At 30.7% G+C, this 12,085-nt stretch overlaps 1 protein-coding gene across 1 annotated transcript; it reads left to right on the forward strand.

Moving 5' to 3' along the window:
* Window positions 1–356: 356 nt before the first annotated feature.
* LOC115718012 (putative disease resistance protein At4g19050) lies at window positions 357–9,656 on the forward strand. Its single transcript, XM_030646981.2, has 2 exons — window positions 357–1,698; window positions 5,119–9,656. The coding sequence occupies exons 1-2, from the start codon at window positions 612–614 to the stop codon at window positions 9,276–9,278; spliced, it is 5,247 nt and encodes a 1,748-aa protein (XP_030502841.2). The 5' UTR covers window positions 357–611; the 3' UTR covers window positions 9,279–9,656.
* The last annotated feature ends 2,429 nt before the right edge of the window (window positions 9,657–12,085 follow it).

A 12,085-nucleotide genomic window follows, 5' to 3' on the forward strand; every position in this document is an offset into this window, starting at 1 on the left:
AAACTAAATTAATAACAATTTTTATCTAAATATTATGTTTAGTCATAAACAATTATTTTATTGAGACTAAAAGATACATTTAGTCACAATTTTTTTTTATTATAACTAAAAAATTGTCATATTCTCCTTTTTTGTAGCGTTACTTGCTTCGCAACTAAAAGAATACATATATATTATACAGAAAAGACAAAGTAGCCATTCATGTTTTTACTTTTGCTTTTCTAACATGGTAAAGATAGAATATTAAACAGTACTAATAATATGGAAAGAAAGGTAGATACTTTGCCCTTATCAATATATAATTATATCAAATAGTATTGAATAAGCTAAAACAGCTACAATGTGGTCCACGTAAACCATACAAAGTTAAAGCTGTGAAGAACAAGAGATTATGTACTCTTACCTTTACAAAAGCAATATACTAGAAACTTTAATATATATGCAAACTCAATTTATGTTGCTTGCTAAGTTAGGAAAGAATATGAGCGGTAGCTAGCTAGTAGTATATATATACACCTAAATATGTATATGCATGCCAACAACTTATTAAGAAGTTTTACTATTTCAGCTCTAATTCACAAATACTTTTCAGCATTAATAATTCCTCTTGAATGGCATCGACTCCACCACCCTCAGGGGCAACTACTCCTCAGCCACAGCAGCCGCCGCCTCCACCACAAGGAGAAAAGGCTCCACAGCCACAACCACCATTGCAACCATTGGGGGTATCCCCACCTGTGCAGGTTACGGCTCCACAACCACAACCACAGCCGCCTCAACCTCCATCTCCACCCGTAGAGGCAACGACCCCACAGCCGCAGCCGCAGCCACAGCAGCAGGCTCCACAACCACAACCAGAACCGGTTGCAGCTCCACAACCACAGCTGCCTCAACCGCCTTCTCCACCCGTAGAGGCAACGGCTCCACAGCCGCAGCAGCAACCACAGCCAAAGCAGCAGGCTCCTCAACCACCCTCAACGCCCGTAGAAGCAACTCCGCAGTTGCCTCTCCCAGAAGGACCAATGGCTCCCCAACCACAGCTGCAGCCACCACCATCAGCTGACCATATTTTGGAGTCGCAACCTCCACCAATGGAGGCAGTAACTCCGCAGTTGTCTCTCCCAGAAGGACAACCGGCTCCCCAACCACAGCTGCAGCCACCAACATCAGCTGACCATGTTTTGGAGTCGCAACCTCAACCAATGGAGGCAGCAACTCCGCAGTTGCAGCCCACACCAGCTGCTGAAACAGCTCCAGAATCACAGCCCCAACAGCCTCAATCAGAAAGACCAACTGCTTCAGACACAAAATTGGCTCTGGCTCCTTTGGAGGAATCATCAGCTTCCCAAAAGCCGCCATCACCTGGAGCAACGGCTTCACAGCCAGAACCACTAAAAGAAGAAACAGTGCCTCCAAAACCACAGCCACATGAAACACCAACAGAATCAGCTGGAGCTACGACTCCAACACCAGCAGAACAAGCTGGATGGACGACTCCAGCACCAACAGAGCCGGCTGGAGCATCAACTCCAACACCTCAGTCGCAGCAAACACCGCCCGCCACAGGAGCAGCGGCTTCAAAACTACAGCCATCAACAGAAGTAAAGGCTCCAGAGCCGCCACAAAAGCCAGAAGAAAAGGCTCCAGAGACGACGGAGATAGATCCTCAGCTTGGCCCATGTCCTACAAAAAGCTCAGGTTCTTATATTTATCTAATTTCACAGTTAAATTAAATTTAATAAGATATATATTTATATGAACATTGCTATAAGGCACTAGTGGTGCCTAGCACCTTCTCGACATGTCGCGTTGTGATTGATTAGCGATACTCCCTAAAAATTATTATCTTAAATTATATGGGACCCGATACGTTAGTTGGACCAATATCGATATTGACACATAGGAGGGTGCTAGGCACTACTAGTGCCCTTTAGCAATTCTCATATTTATATATTTATTGCATGAGTAAAATTAATTAATTATAGTGTAGCTGTAAATTAACCTGCAATGAAATTATATCAATTAATTTATTATATACTATTAACGTGACAAAAGAATAATATTTTTTGGAAATATATTTTGATTCTAATATAATACTTAATTTTTTTATTTCGAAGTTTTGACAATAAATAAGTTCAATGTTACAAGATACAATTTGTTCGTAAGAACATCTCAAAACAATTATTTATAAAATTAAGTATTTATTTATTTTTTTGGTAGGTTGATTTTGTTTTACATCGTCATTTTTGAAAATTAGAAAAGTCGTAAAAAAATATTTTAAACTTTATAAGAATATTTCCTCCAAAAAAACAAAAAAAACTTTATAAGAATATAAAACATTTTAGTAAAATTTATTTCACTATTATTTGTTAAAATACATGTATATGTCTATGAATAATGTATGTTTGCGAAGAGAAATATATGCGTGACGTAAATTTTCTAAAAATAGAGTATATCTTTTTCGTACAAACTTATTATTATTATTACTGGATCTCACGTGCTTCACACGTGTAGCTCTGAAAAATATCTAAGCACAACTATTTTAAAAAAATAATTAATATTTTATTTACGAAATTTATAATATTATTAAATTGTATCCTCTAAAATATACATCATGGTGACAAAATTTTGTGAACTCTTCTATTTACGAAAATATAGTACTTTTGTTGACTTTTGTTCTTTTTTATTGTTTCACAGTTTATGTATCGTTGTAAATTAATAACTTTTTTCATAAACATTGACCACTACTAAATTATGTCTCTTCTTAAAAAATTAATTAATTTTTTTTCTAATAATTAAAAAAATCCAACCTAAAATATATAATTGTTGAGTTAGATAAGAAATTTGCGCCTTCATTTCTTATGTTTTGAGAATAGCAATTTAGTATGTAAAGAATATGAATATGATTGGTAATATGAAGAAACTTAAATCTGATTTGTTTAAGTGAACTTCATTTTTTAAAGAAAGAATTTTAAATAAAAGATTACAAAATAATTTTTTATTTTTTAAAGGATTATTAAAATATATTAATTTTTAAAATGATAGTTATTAGTTATTGATATTAAAAAATTATTTTTAGTCTTACGTTTTAATTAATAATATAATAGTATTATTTTTAAAATTTAATATTATTTCTAATACTAATAGGGAATATACGGTTTTTTTTTTTTAAAAAAAAGAATAATCCTAAATCACAAAATATATACGTGTTATCTCAATTTAATTATATATACACATAATTCTCTTTTATTATATTGTATGCTTAATAATATATATATAGGCATGGTTATATTAATAATAATTATTAGTAAAATTAGCTTAAAAAAAATAAAGAAGCATTATTTATTTTAAAATATACTTATTGATAGCAACCCAAAAAAATATAAGACAAAATGATCATTTTCACAAATATTTACAAAAGATAAAATGTTAATTAGAGAGGAAGCTTAGTTTAGAAGAAAAAGAAATAAGTAGTGTACATGTTTCAAATTCTTAGTAATTAATTTTTTTATAATTGAATATATAGTGAGGGCTAATTGTGTAATTCAATTAGTGAAAGTCCAAAAAGCTATTCACACTTTTATATAGGTTATAGATTACTTCAAGAAAAACATGTTTCTAAACCTTTTATACTCTCTTTAGATACATTACATACATTACATTAGAAATGAGAAAGTCTAGCACGTTTATGAATATGAGTTTTCCCCTAATTTAATTTAATAAAACATTATAAAAAATCATTAATTAATTATAAAATACTATCTAAAAAAATTGTTAATTATAATTTGTTTAACCGTAATCCACTTAATAGACTATTTTTTTTTAAATAATATATAGAAAAATATTTTTTTATAACTGCAATAAAACGTCATAATAGTGATTATTTAAGAAACATAAATATTTTTTTTTTCTATTTTATTGTTTAAAAAGAAAACAATAATAAAAAAAAAATCATTTTTTAAAATTAATTAAAAAATTATATAATAGAGATATTTTTTTTGGCAACTTATTGAATATAAAAATTATAATTTTTTTTATTTAGCGGCGTATATTATAGTTATTAGTGTTTTTACAATGCACTCCAAAGATGGGGTGCACCGATGCATTTTCTGTTTGTTTTAGCATTTTGAAAAAATTAATCTAATTTTTTTTTCATAATCACGTTGTTATATATTTATTTAAAATATTTTATAAAAAATTTAGAAATTTAAAATAATTTATAATATATAAAGTAGTATTCCAATAGTCTATTTTATACGCATAGAAATAATAATTTTACACATGCAACAGACTATTTAAACCCTGTATTCAGTGTGTTAAATTTTATATCTTAAATAACTGCAACGTATACAATCATAATAAAAATAGACTAAAAAATTATTCCAAAAAGTACACTCATTATAAAGAAGTGCACTATACAATTTTTCTATAATTATAACTTATAACAAACGTCACATTGATTTTTAAGAAATTTTCAATAATTTACGAGGTAAAAATATAGAGTTTAAATTAGTCAATTGTATGCATATATTAAAAGAAAAAAAAAAGTACAAAAGTGGGACTGGCTATTTAAAATTTATTTTTAACGATATAAATTATTAAATTTTTTTAAAAAACTGGTAAATTATATGCTATAGCAATACACTTGAAAATAAGTTTTTTCGCTAAAGTTAGAATAAAATAAAATAAATAAAATTCTATTATAATCACGTATGCAATTAATACAATAAAAAATTTAAACTATAATTTATTTATATATGTCAAAAATAAAAAATCTTTAATTAATATACGTCATAACACGTGAGCATGTATATGTCTTACTATTTGTTTGGATGAGAAAAATTGAATGTTTTCTAATCACGCAACTTATTATTATTAAACAATGTAAATTTTGTATGTTAAAAAAAATATAAATTTTGACTCTCTTATTTTTTTCTCTTTCTTAGTAAATTATACTTGTCAATACTTTTTTGTAGTTAAATATTTTTTTTCGCATATTCATGCCATAACTATACTTTAATGCATACCTAAATTTTTTTTTTCCAACATAATTACTATTCAAATATATTTACTTGTTTATCTTTTTTTTTTATGATTGATATATGTACACATACTTAGTGGAGGAAGTTGTAGAAAAATGGATTAAAGACGAATCTGGACATGCCTATTTTACTATTTCCGGAGAAGCTGGAGTTGGAAAAACACATGTGGCTAGAAAGATATTCAACAATGAAAGAAGAAACATACTGATGAAACCTAATGATGATCATAACTCCTTCGCTGTCACTCTTTGGCTATCTCTCAACAAAAGATATGATCATCATCAACAGGAGCAGGAGCGATCCCTTATAGAAGACCTCGCACGACAATTGTCTGTTCTTGACCCTATCGAAGGAGGTTTCGAAGGAGATTATAATGACAGTAATGGCGTCAACAACGACTCTATAGAAGATGGAAAGAAAAAGACGAAGGAGTCTTATGAGGATAAATTAAAAACAAACATAAAGAAGAAGATAGAAGAAATAGTATCAAAACATACAAAAGATAAAGAGAAACATAAATCTGTTGTTCTTTTGGTTCTTGATGGTGTTGATGATGCGAGCATAGCCATTAGAGAAAATGTCATTTCTCATTGTAAGGATGAGAAAGGTGATCATTTGAAGGTTTTGATGACTACCTGTGCTACTAATACTACTTCAACACAGAGTTCAGATGAAATTCCTCTTTTGAAGCATGACGAGTTTTTGAAGTTAATGTTGGAGCAATTTAGAGCTTCTCAAAAAATAGATTCGGATGAGGATAAGGAAAATGAAAAGGAAAAAATTGAGAAGCTGTTTAAAGATGGCATTTTTAAAGATGTTGAACTTCAGATTCCTGCTGCAATGGCTGTTCTTGTTGGTAAAGCATTCAATTCCTACAAGGTTGGAAAAGATGGTGCCACCTATGAGTCATTGTTGGTCAATATTTTGAAAAAAATATGTGATCAACATCTTGAATTAAATAGTGCAGAGAAGATAATGAGGACATTGGCTTGTTTTGTTTATGAGATGTTGCCGAGTGATGATAATGCCTTGATCAACTGTTGTTGGCATAGCAAGAAGTTCTTCTCCAGCATTAAAAATCAATGTGTCCACTACAACGAGTTGATAGCTCATTGGATCTTGGAGGGTTATTTAGAGTCATCTAACTCTATTGAAAAGGCTTATGAAGATGGGTACCGCATTTTGAATGAACTCCGAGACCGAAAAATTCTCAAAAGAGAAGATTATGAGTTTGTCAAAATGGAAAAAGTGGTGCTTGAAGTTCCTGATGTTCGATACAAGAAGTTCGATGAGAAAACTCCTGATCTACGATATAACAGGGGATTCGATGACTCTGCAATGTTGGGCTTACCGGAAGTGTTGGCACTTGAAAGAGATGGTGAAGAATGGAAAGGTGGTTTCGGGAGGATATCAGTTGCAGATGGCATGATCAGAACAATTTGTAAACATAACAAGTGGAGAGAACAGGTCTCTACATTGTTTATGCATGGAAATCGTCTTTGTAGAGATGTTCCAAAGACATTTTTTAAGCCAATGAGTGAATTGGAAACACTTGTTTTGATCAATCCGAGGTCGAAGGATTTGATGTTTCTTTCAAGTTCTTCTCACCCAAAGCTTCGAGTTCTGGTGGTCAGGGGTTGTGACGTATTGGAGAATATTGATTCAATTAGTGGAATGAATTTAACAGTTTTGGAGATTTCTGGCGCCAAATCATTGAAGAGTCTCCCAGATAATCTATTTGACAACATGCCTAATCTTCGCAGCCTTAACCTTTCCGAAGTCCAAGTCGAGCATCTGCCCAAGTCTTTTGACAAGTTGACTAAGCTTCAATGGCTCATTCTCAGGGGGTGCTCTTGCTTGAAGGAGATGCCAAATGTGAAATCATTTGTAGGTCTCAAAGTACTTGACATGGCTGGTGTTTCTTCATTGATGACATTTAAAGATAAAAATTTTGGAGAACTCAAGGATCTTAGAGTGCTTGACTATTCTCATGCCAAAATAGCACCTGCACCATTTGTGCACAGTCTACATAAGCTCACTAGACTCACACATATAGGTTGTTCTGAAATAACCAGAGTTCCTCACTTTGACCAGTTGTCCCAAATCCAAATTCTTGAGCTCTCTGGTGCTACAAAGTTGGTGGAATTTTATGTCAAAAGCTTGCAAAACAAAAGTTTCCTTCGAATCCTTGACCTGTCTAAAACCAACATCAAACAATTGCCTCCAAGTTTTAGTGACCTACCTAGACTTGAGAAGCTTGATCTCTCTGATATGTCATCTTTGAATGATTTGACAAATGTTAGCTTCAGCCAGTTCAGATGCCTCCAAATTTTTAACTTGTCAAATACTCCTATTAAAACACTTCCCTCACTTTCCAACCTTAGTAACCTTCGAGAGCTCATTCTCACCAACTGTATGCAATTGGAAAAGCTTCCAGAAATGGAAGGACTTACAAATCTTGAGAAACTTGATGTTTCAGGTGCCACTGCATTGAAGGAAGTACTAGATGAACGGTTGGAGACGTCAAAGTTGCGCATGCTTCTAATGAAAAACTGTGGGAATCTTGAGAAGTTTCCAAGTTTGAAAGCCTTTGAACATCTTGAAGAGTTGGATCTTTCAGGTTGTAAGAAACTAGAAATGAATAACCAATCCTTCGAGGGATTGACTCAACTTCAGATACTCGACCTCTCTGAAACAAAGATTCAAAACTTGTCTTCTGTTTCCAGTCCAGAGCTTCGTCAACTTGTACTGTCAAATTGTGTCGAGTTGGTAAAACTTCCAACTTTGAGTTCATCATCAAAACTTGAGGAAATCAACTTGAGCGGTGCAAAGAAGTTATTGCAAGCAGGATTACCATTCAATGATATGAAAGAGCTTCAGTCTCTTGACCTTTCTGAGACATCCATTTCTTTGACATCCAACTTTTCCCAATGTACCAATTTGAAGAAGCTATCTTTACGCAAGTGTGTCTTTGTTGGATCAAAGCCAGAGTTGGAGAACCTTGAATTGCTTGAGGTTTTAGATCTTTCAGATACTACATTTGTTGCTGGCCAATCATCTACTCAGAAATCCAATGAAGCCTTCAAATTATATGGGAGTCAAATTGAAAAACTTTTGAAGTTAACTGATCTTGATCTCAGGGGGACTCAACTCCAAAACTTCCCGTATTGGATCTCAAAATTGAAGAACTTGAACAAGCTTCGGCTCCCGAATTTGGACACCTTTAAAGAAGTCAACTGGGGTCAGATCAAGCGTCTACCAAATGATTTGAATTGGGAAGAATGTGGTATCTTCAACTTGGATGCTAAGAATACAGAAACTCCATCAATCTCAATCAACGGTACGAAAATGTTCAATGCTTTAATGAAAAAAATTGACGAATTGGACAATAACTCCAAGAACATTTGTATTTTTGTTTGCCCTTTAAACAAAAATGGTGAAGATGAAGAAATCTATCGTGAAAGAGATGACAGTTTCTTCAAAAACCTGTACTTGAAGAATATTTGTTGTCCTGATATTTTTGAGAAGTTTCTAGAGATCAGGGGATTTGAAACTCGTCCTAATGAAATTGATGATGCGGCTTTGATGAAATTTGATTGTTTGTGTTTCATTGAAGATGATTACGTAACTTGTGTGGCAGACGTTGGAGGTAAAACAGAGAAATTGACAAGCTTGTGGCTGGAAAGGTGTTCCAAAATAGAGTTCATATTTAGTCAAGACAAACATGTCACAGTGAGTAAAAACTTTAATCTTTTATGGGTTTCAAACCTTCCCAACTTGACAGATTTGTACATCAAGAACGTGGAAGATGATCAGATCAAGAACCTTAAGCAGTTGTATCTAGACTGCTGCCCTAAGCTTCAACATCTCTTCACCAATCCAGACCAACTACCAGAAAGCCTTGAGAAGCTCCAAGTCAAGTTCTGTGACAAGTTGGAGAATTTGTTTAAATTTGATTCTTTTGAGGATAAAGAATTGAAGAACTTGAAGGAATTGCATCTCTTAGAACTTCCTGAGTTGATTGGTGTTGGGATTAAGTTTCCTTGTTTGAAAAAGGCAAAAGTCAAAGGTTGCCCAAAGCTAGAGCAATCTAAGTTCATAAATGGCCTTGGACTGGATATAACTAAAACAATCGGACTTACTCATGTCATGGAAGATCCTAAAACTGGGAAGATTACTAAAGAGACAACCAAGTATCGGAGATCTGAGGGAGAAACAAGTCGTGCAAATAAGTAATTTACTTGTGTGCATGGATAGATAATAAGACTATCTGAAGTGTGTGAAAATAAGTGAAGATTTGGTGTTATTGGGTGTTTTGAAAGTGTGTGTGTGTGTGAAACTTATGTGAAATAAGATATGAGTGTGATCATTACCATTGGTTTGCTCAAAGTGTTTTAATATTTGTTGCTTATTGTGTAATATAGTTAGGGCCCGTTTGGTATGTAGGGCTAGAATAGATTAGATAGGCTAGCTAATTTGTCTAGTCCAGTATTTGGGCATGATGAAAGTCTGGATAACTAATCCAACTAATCCCATCTGTCTAGAATTATTTATCCCATTTGGCAGGGTGGGATAAATAATACCATATTGGTGAAAAAAAATTTATCGTTTTTTTTTATATTGATTTTGTTAATACATTTTAAATTTAATAAGAATTTAAATGAAAGGATTTTTATAAATTTATTTATAGATTTTTTTATAAAAAAAACTTATTCATTAAAATTAGTGAAATATATAATTTCGAATTATTATACATAAGATTTCAAAATTTAAAATAATATTAATTAAATAATAATTACCTAAATTGATTATAAAAGAAAAATATGATAATAAAATTATATATTCTTCTTAAATTATTAGAAAATTTATATCAATATTTTAGAAAATTAATATTTCTATTAAATTGGTGATTAAATTATTATTTAGCATAAATAATTTTGTATTCTTCAAATATTTTTGCTTTACTATTTTAATTATTTATTTAATAAAAATATGATAAATTATTTTATTATATATTTAATTATGTATGATATATTATTTTATTTTATAATTTAATTATTTTTTTTCTAGGGATTATTCAGTTTTATTTAAGAAAAAAATGGTAAAATAATTTTGAGTTTTAAAATATGGTCCACAAGTATAAGACTAAAGCCCACACGTGATAATAGGGTGACATATGAAAGTGATATTATTTGTTTTGATTATTTTATTAAATATATTAATTAAAACAAATTACTTATTTAATTATTTAATTAAATATTTTCTACGATAAGATATATAAAATTAAAATGATTAAATAAAATAAAAATAAATTGAATATACGATGCAATTTTACACATTTTTTACAATTACTATCACAATATTATTAGGATTCATTATTTTGGGTATATTTTTTTTGAAAAAAAAAACTAGTTGTTTGGTCTTTAGTATATATACTAGGTAGGAGTTACGTGCCGAGGCACGTAAATGTTAGTTTTAGGTAAAGTTTACTTTTTTCTTTCTTCTTATTTAGATTGTATGTGGAGGTATGATTATACGAACTTTTTTTCTTCTAATATATAGGAAACTAATTTATTTTCCTATATATTCAAACTTTTTTTTGGTAAGGTTTTATATTATACGCACAACACAATAATCATTTATATAAAATATTTACGATTAATGCTAAACAAAAACAACCAGAAAACAAATTAACATAAAGACAGCTACAACCAACAACAACCCCACTTTAAGAGGAGAACATGAAGACAGAGTACTCTTACCAGTACCAGTAGAAAGACAATGAGAAGAACTTGAAGTTGTCGAGGCCACGGAGCGAGTAAATTGGAGTGGAGGCTTCAGGATTGACCTTGATTGAGAAAGAAGAGGAGAAGACGATGATAAAGAAAGAGAGTTTTAGTGTTAGTTAATTAAATCTAAACATTATAAATATGAAAGTGAGATTATTAAAAATTGCATTACAGTGAGATGGAATTGAGACCTGAGAGCAAATCTATGGAGAGAGGAGAAGAAGAGATGAGAGGGTAATATATTCACGATTTTTTAACAACAGAATTCAAAAAATTAACAACAGTGTGAGAGAGAGATGATGAGTCCGCCTTAGTTATATATATTTGGTTAACAATTTAATTTGTTTATTGACATCCCCAAGTTCAAATTCAAAAAATTAACAATTTTCAAATTAAAACTGCTTTTCAAATTTTCGTGAGATGTACGAAAATAAGCTCATCTTATTGAGATTTTCATGGAGATATTTCTATTATTGTATTGTTTATTTCTTAAAAATCACCGTTTTTTCTTTTTAATTATTATATATGATAATATAAAAATTTAAATTAAATTCATATAGATTCAAGTAATATTTTATAAAGTCCAAAACCAATTGTTCTTATCGATAAAAAAAAACCATCTTATAGATTCCTATCTTTTTTTTTTTACCAAAATATATATAACAAATAATATATATTTACATTTCTCATTGTAATTTGAAAATGAAACAATAATAGAGAGATTAACGGTGAGGTGATATTCACCGGATAAATAGCTACTATATAAATATATCTATATATATTATATATCGTATAGTTTACATTTTGAGGATATACAAAACACCAATCTAATATTTATGAGCATAACTAAAAATATTCAGTTTCTTTAAAAAAAAATAAAAAAAATAACAATAATTTGAATAACATTCAAATAACTTTTAAATAGGAAACACATGTATATTTATATTTATTTAATATACACGTATATTACTTTAATTCAAATTCATATTTAAACAAAAAAAAAAAACAACAGAAAATAACAATAAATTGCCAGTGTTAATATTCACTAAACGTGTTAAAAGTAATTATTTAAAATAAATGTAAGCTAAACTTGTTCTTATTTTTACTCTGTCTTCATTGACATTGCACGTGCAAATCCAAAATCACAAGCTTGGTTTGCAGACTAATATAATCGTTTGATAAGTCTTCATTGAGAAATTCAACCAAAATTTGGATGACCCCAGATGAACCAAAAATAATAACAAAAGCTTGTCA

Source organism: Cannabis sativa, chromosome 5, assembly GCF_029168945.1.
Source record: "Cannabis sativa cultivar Pink pepper isolate KNU-18-1 chromosome 5, ASM2916894v1, whole genome shotgun sequence".
Lineage (NCBI taxonomy): Eukaryota > Viridiplantae > Streptophyta > Magnoliopsida > Rosales > Cannabaceae > Cannabis > Cannabis sativa.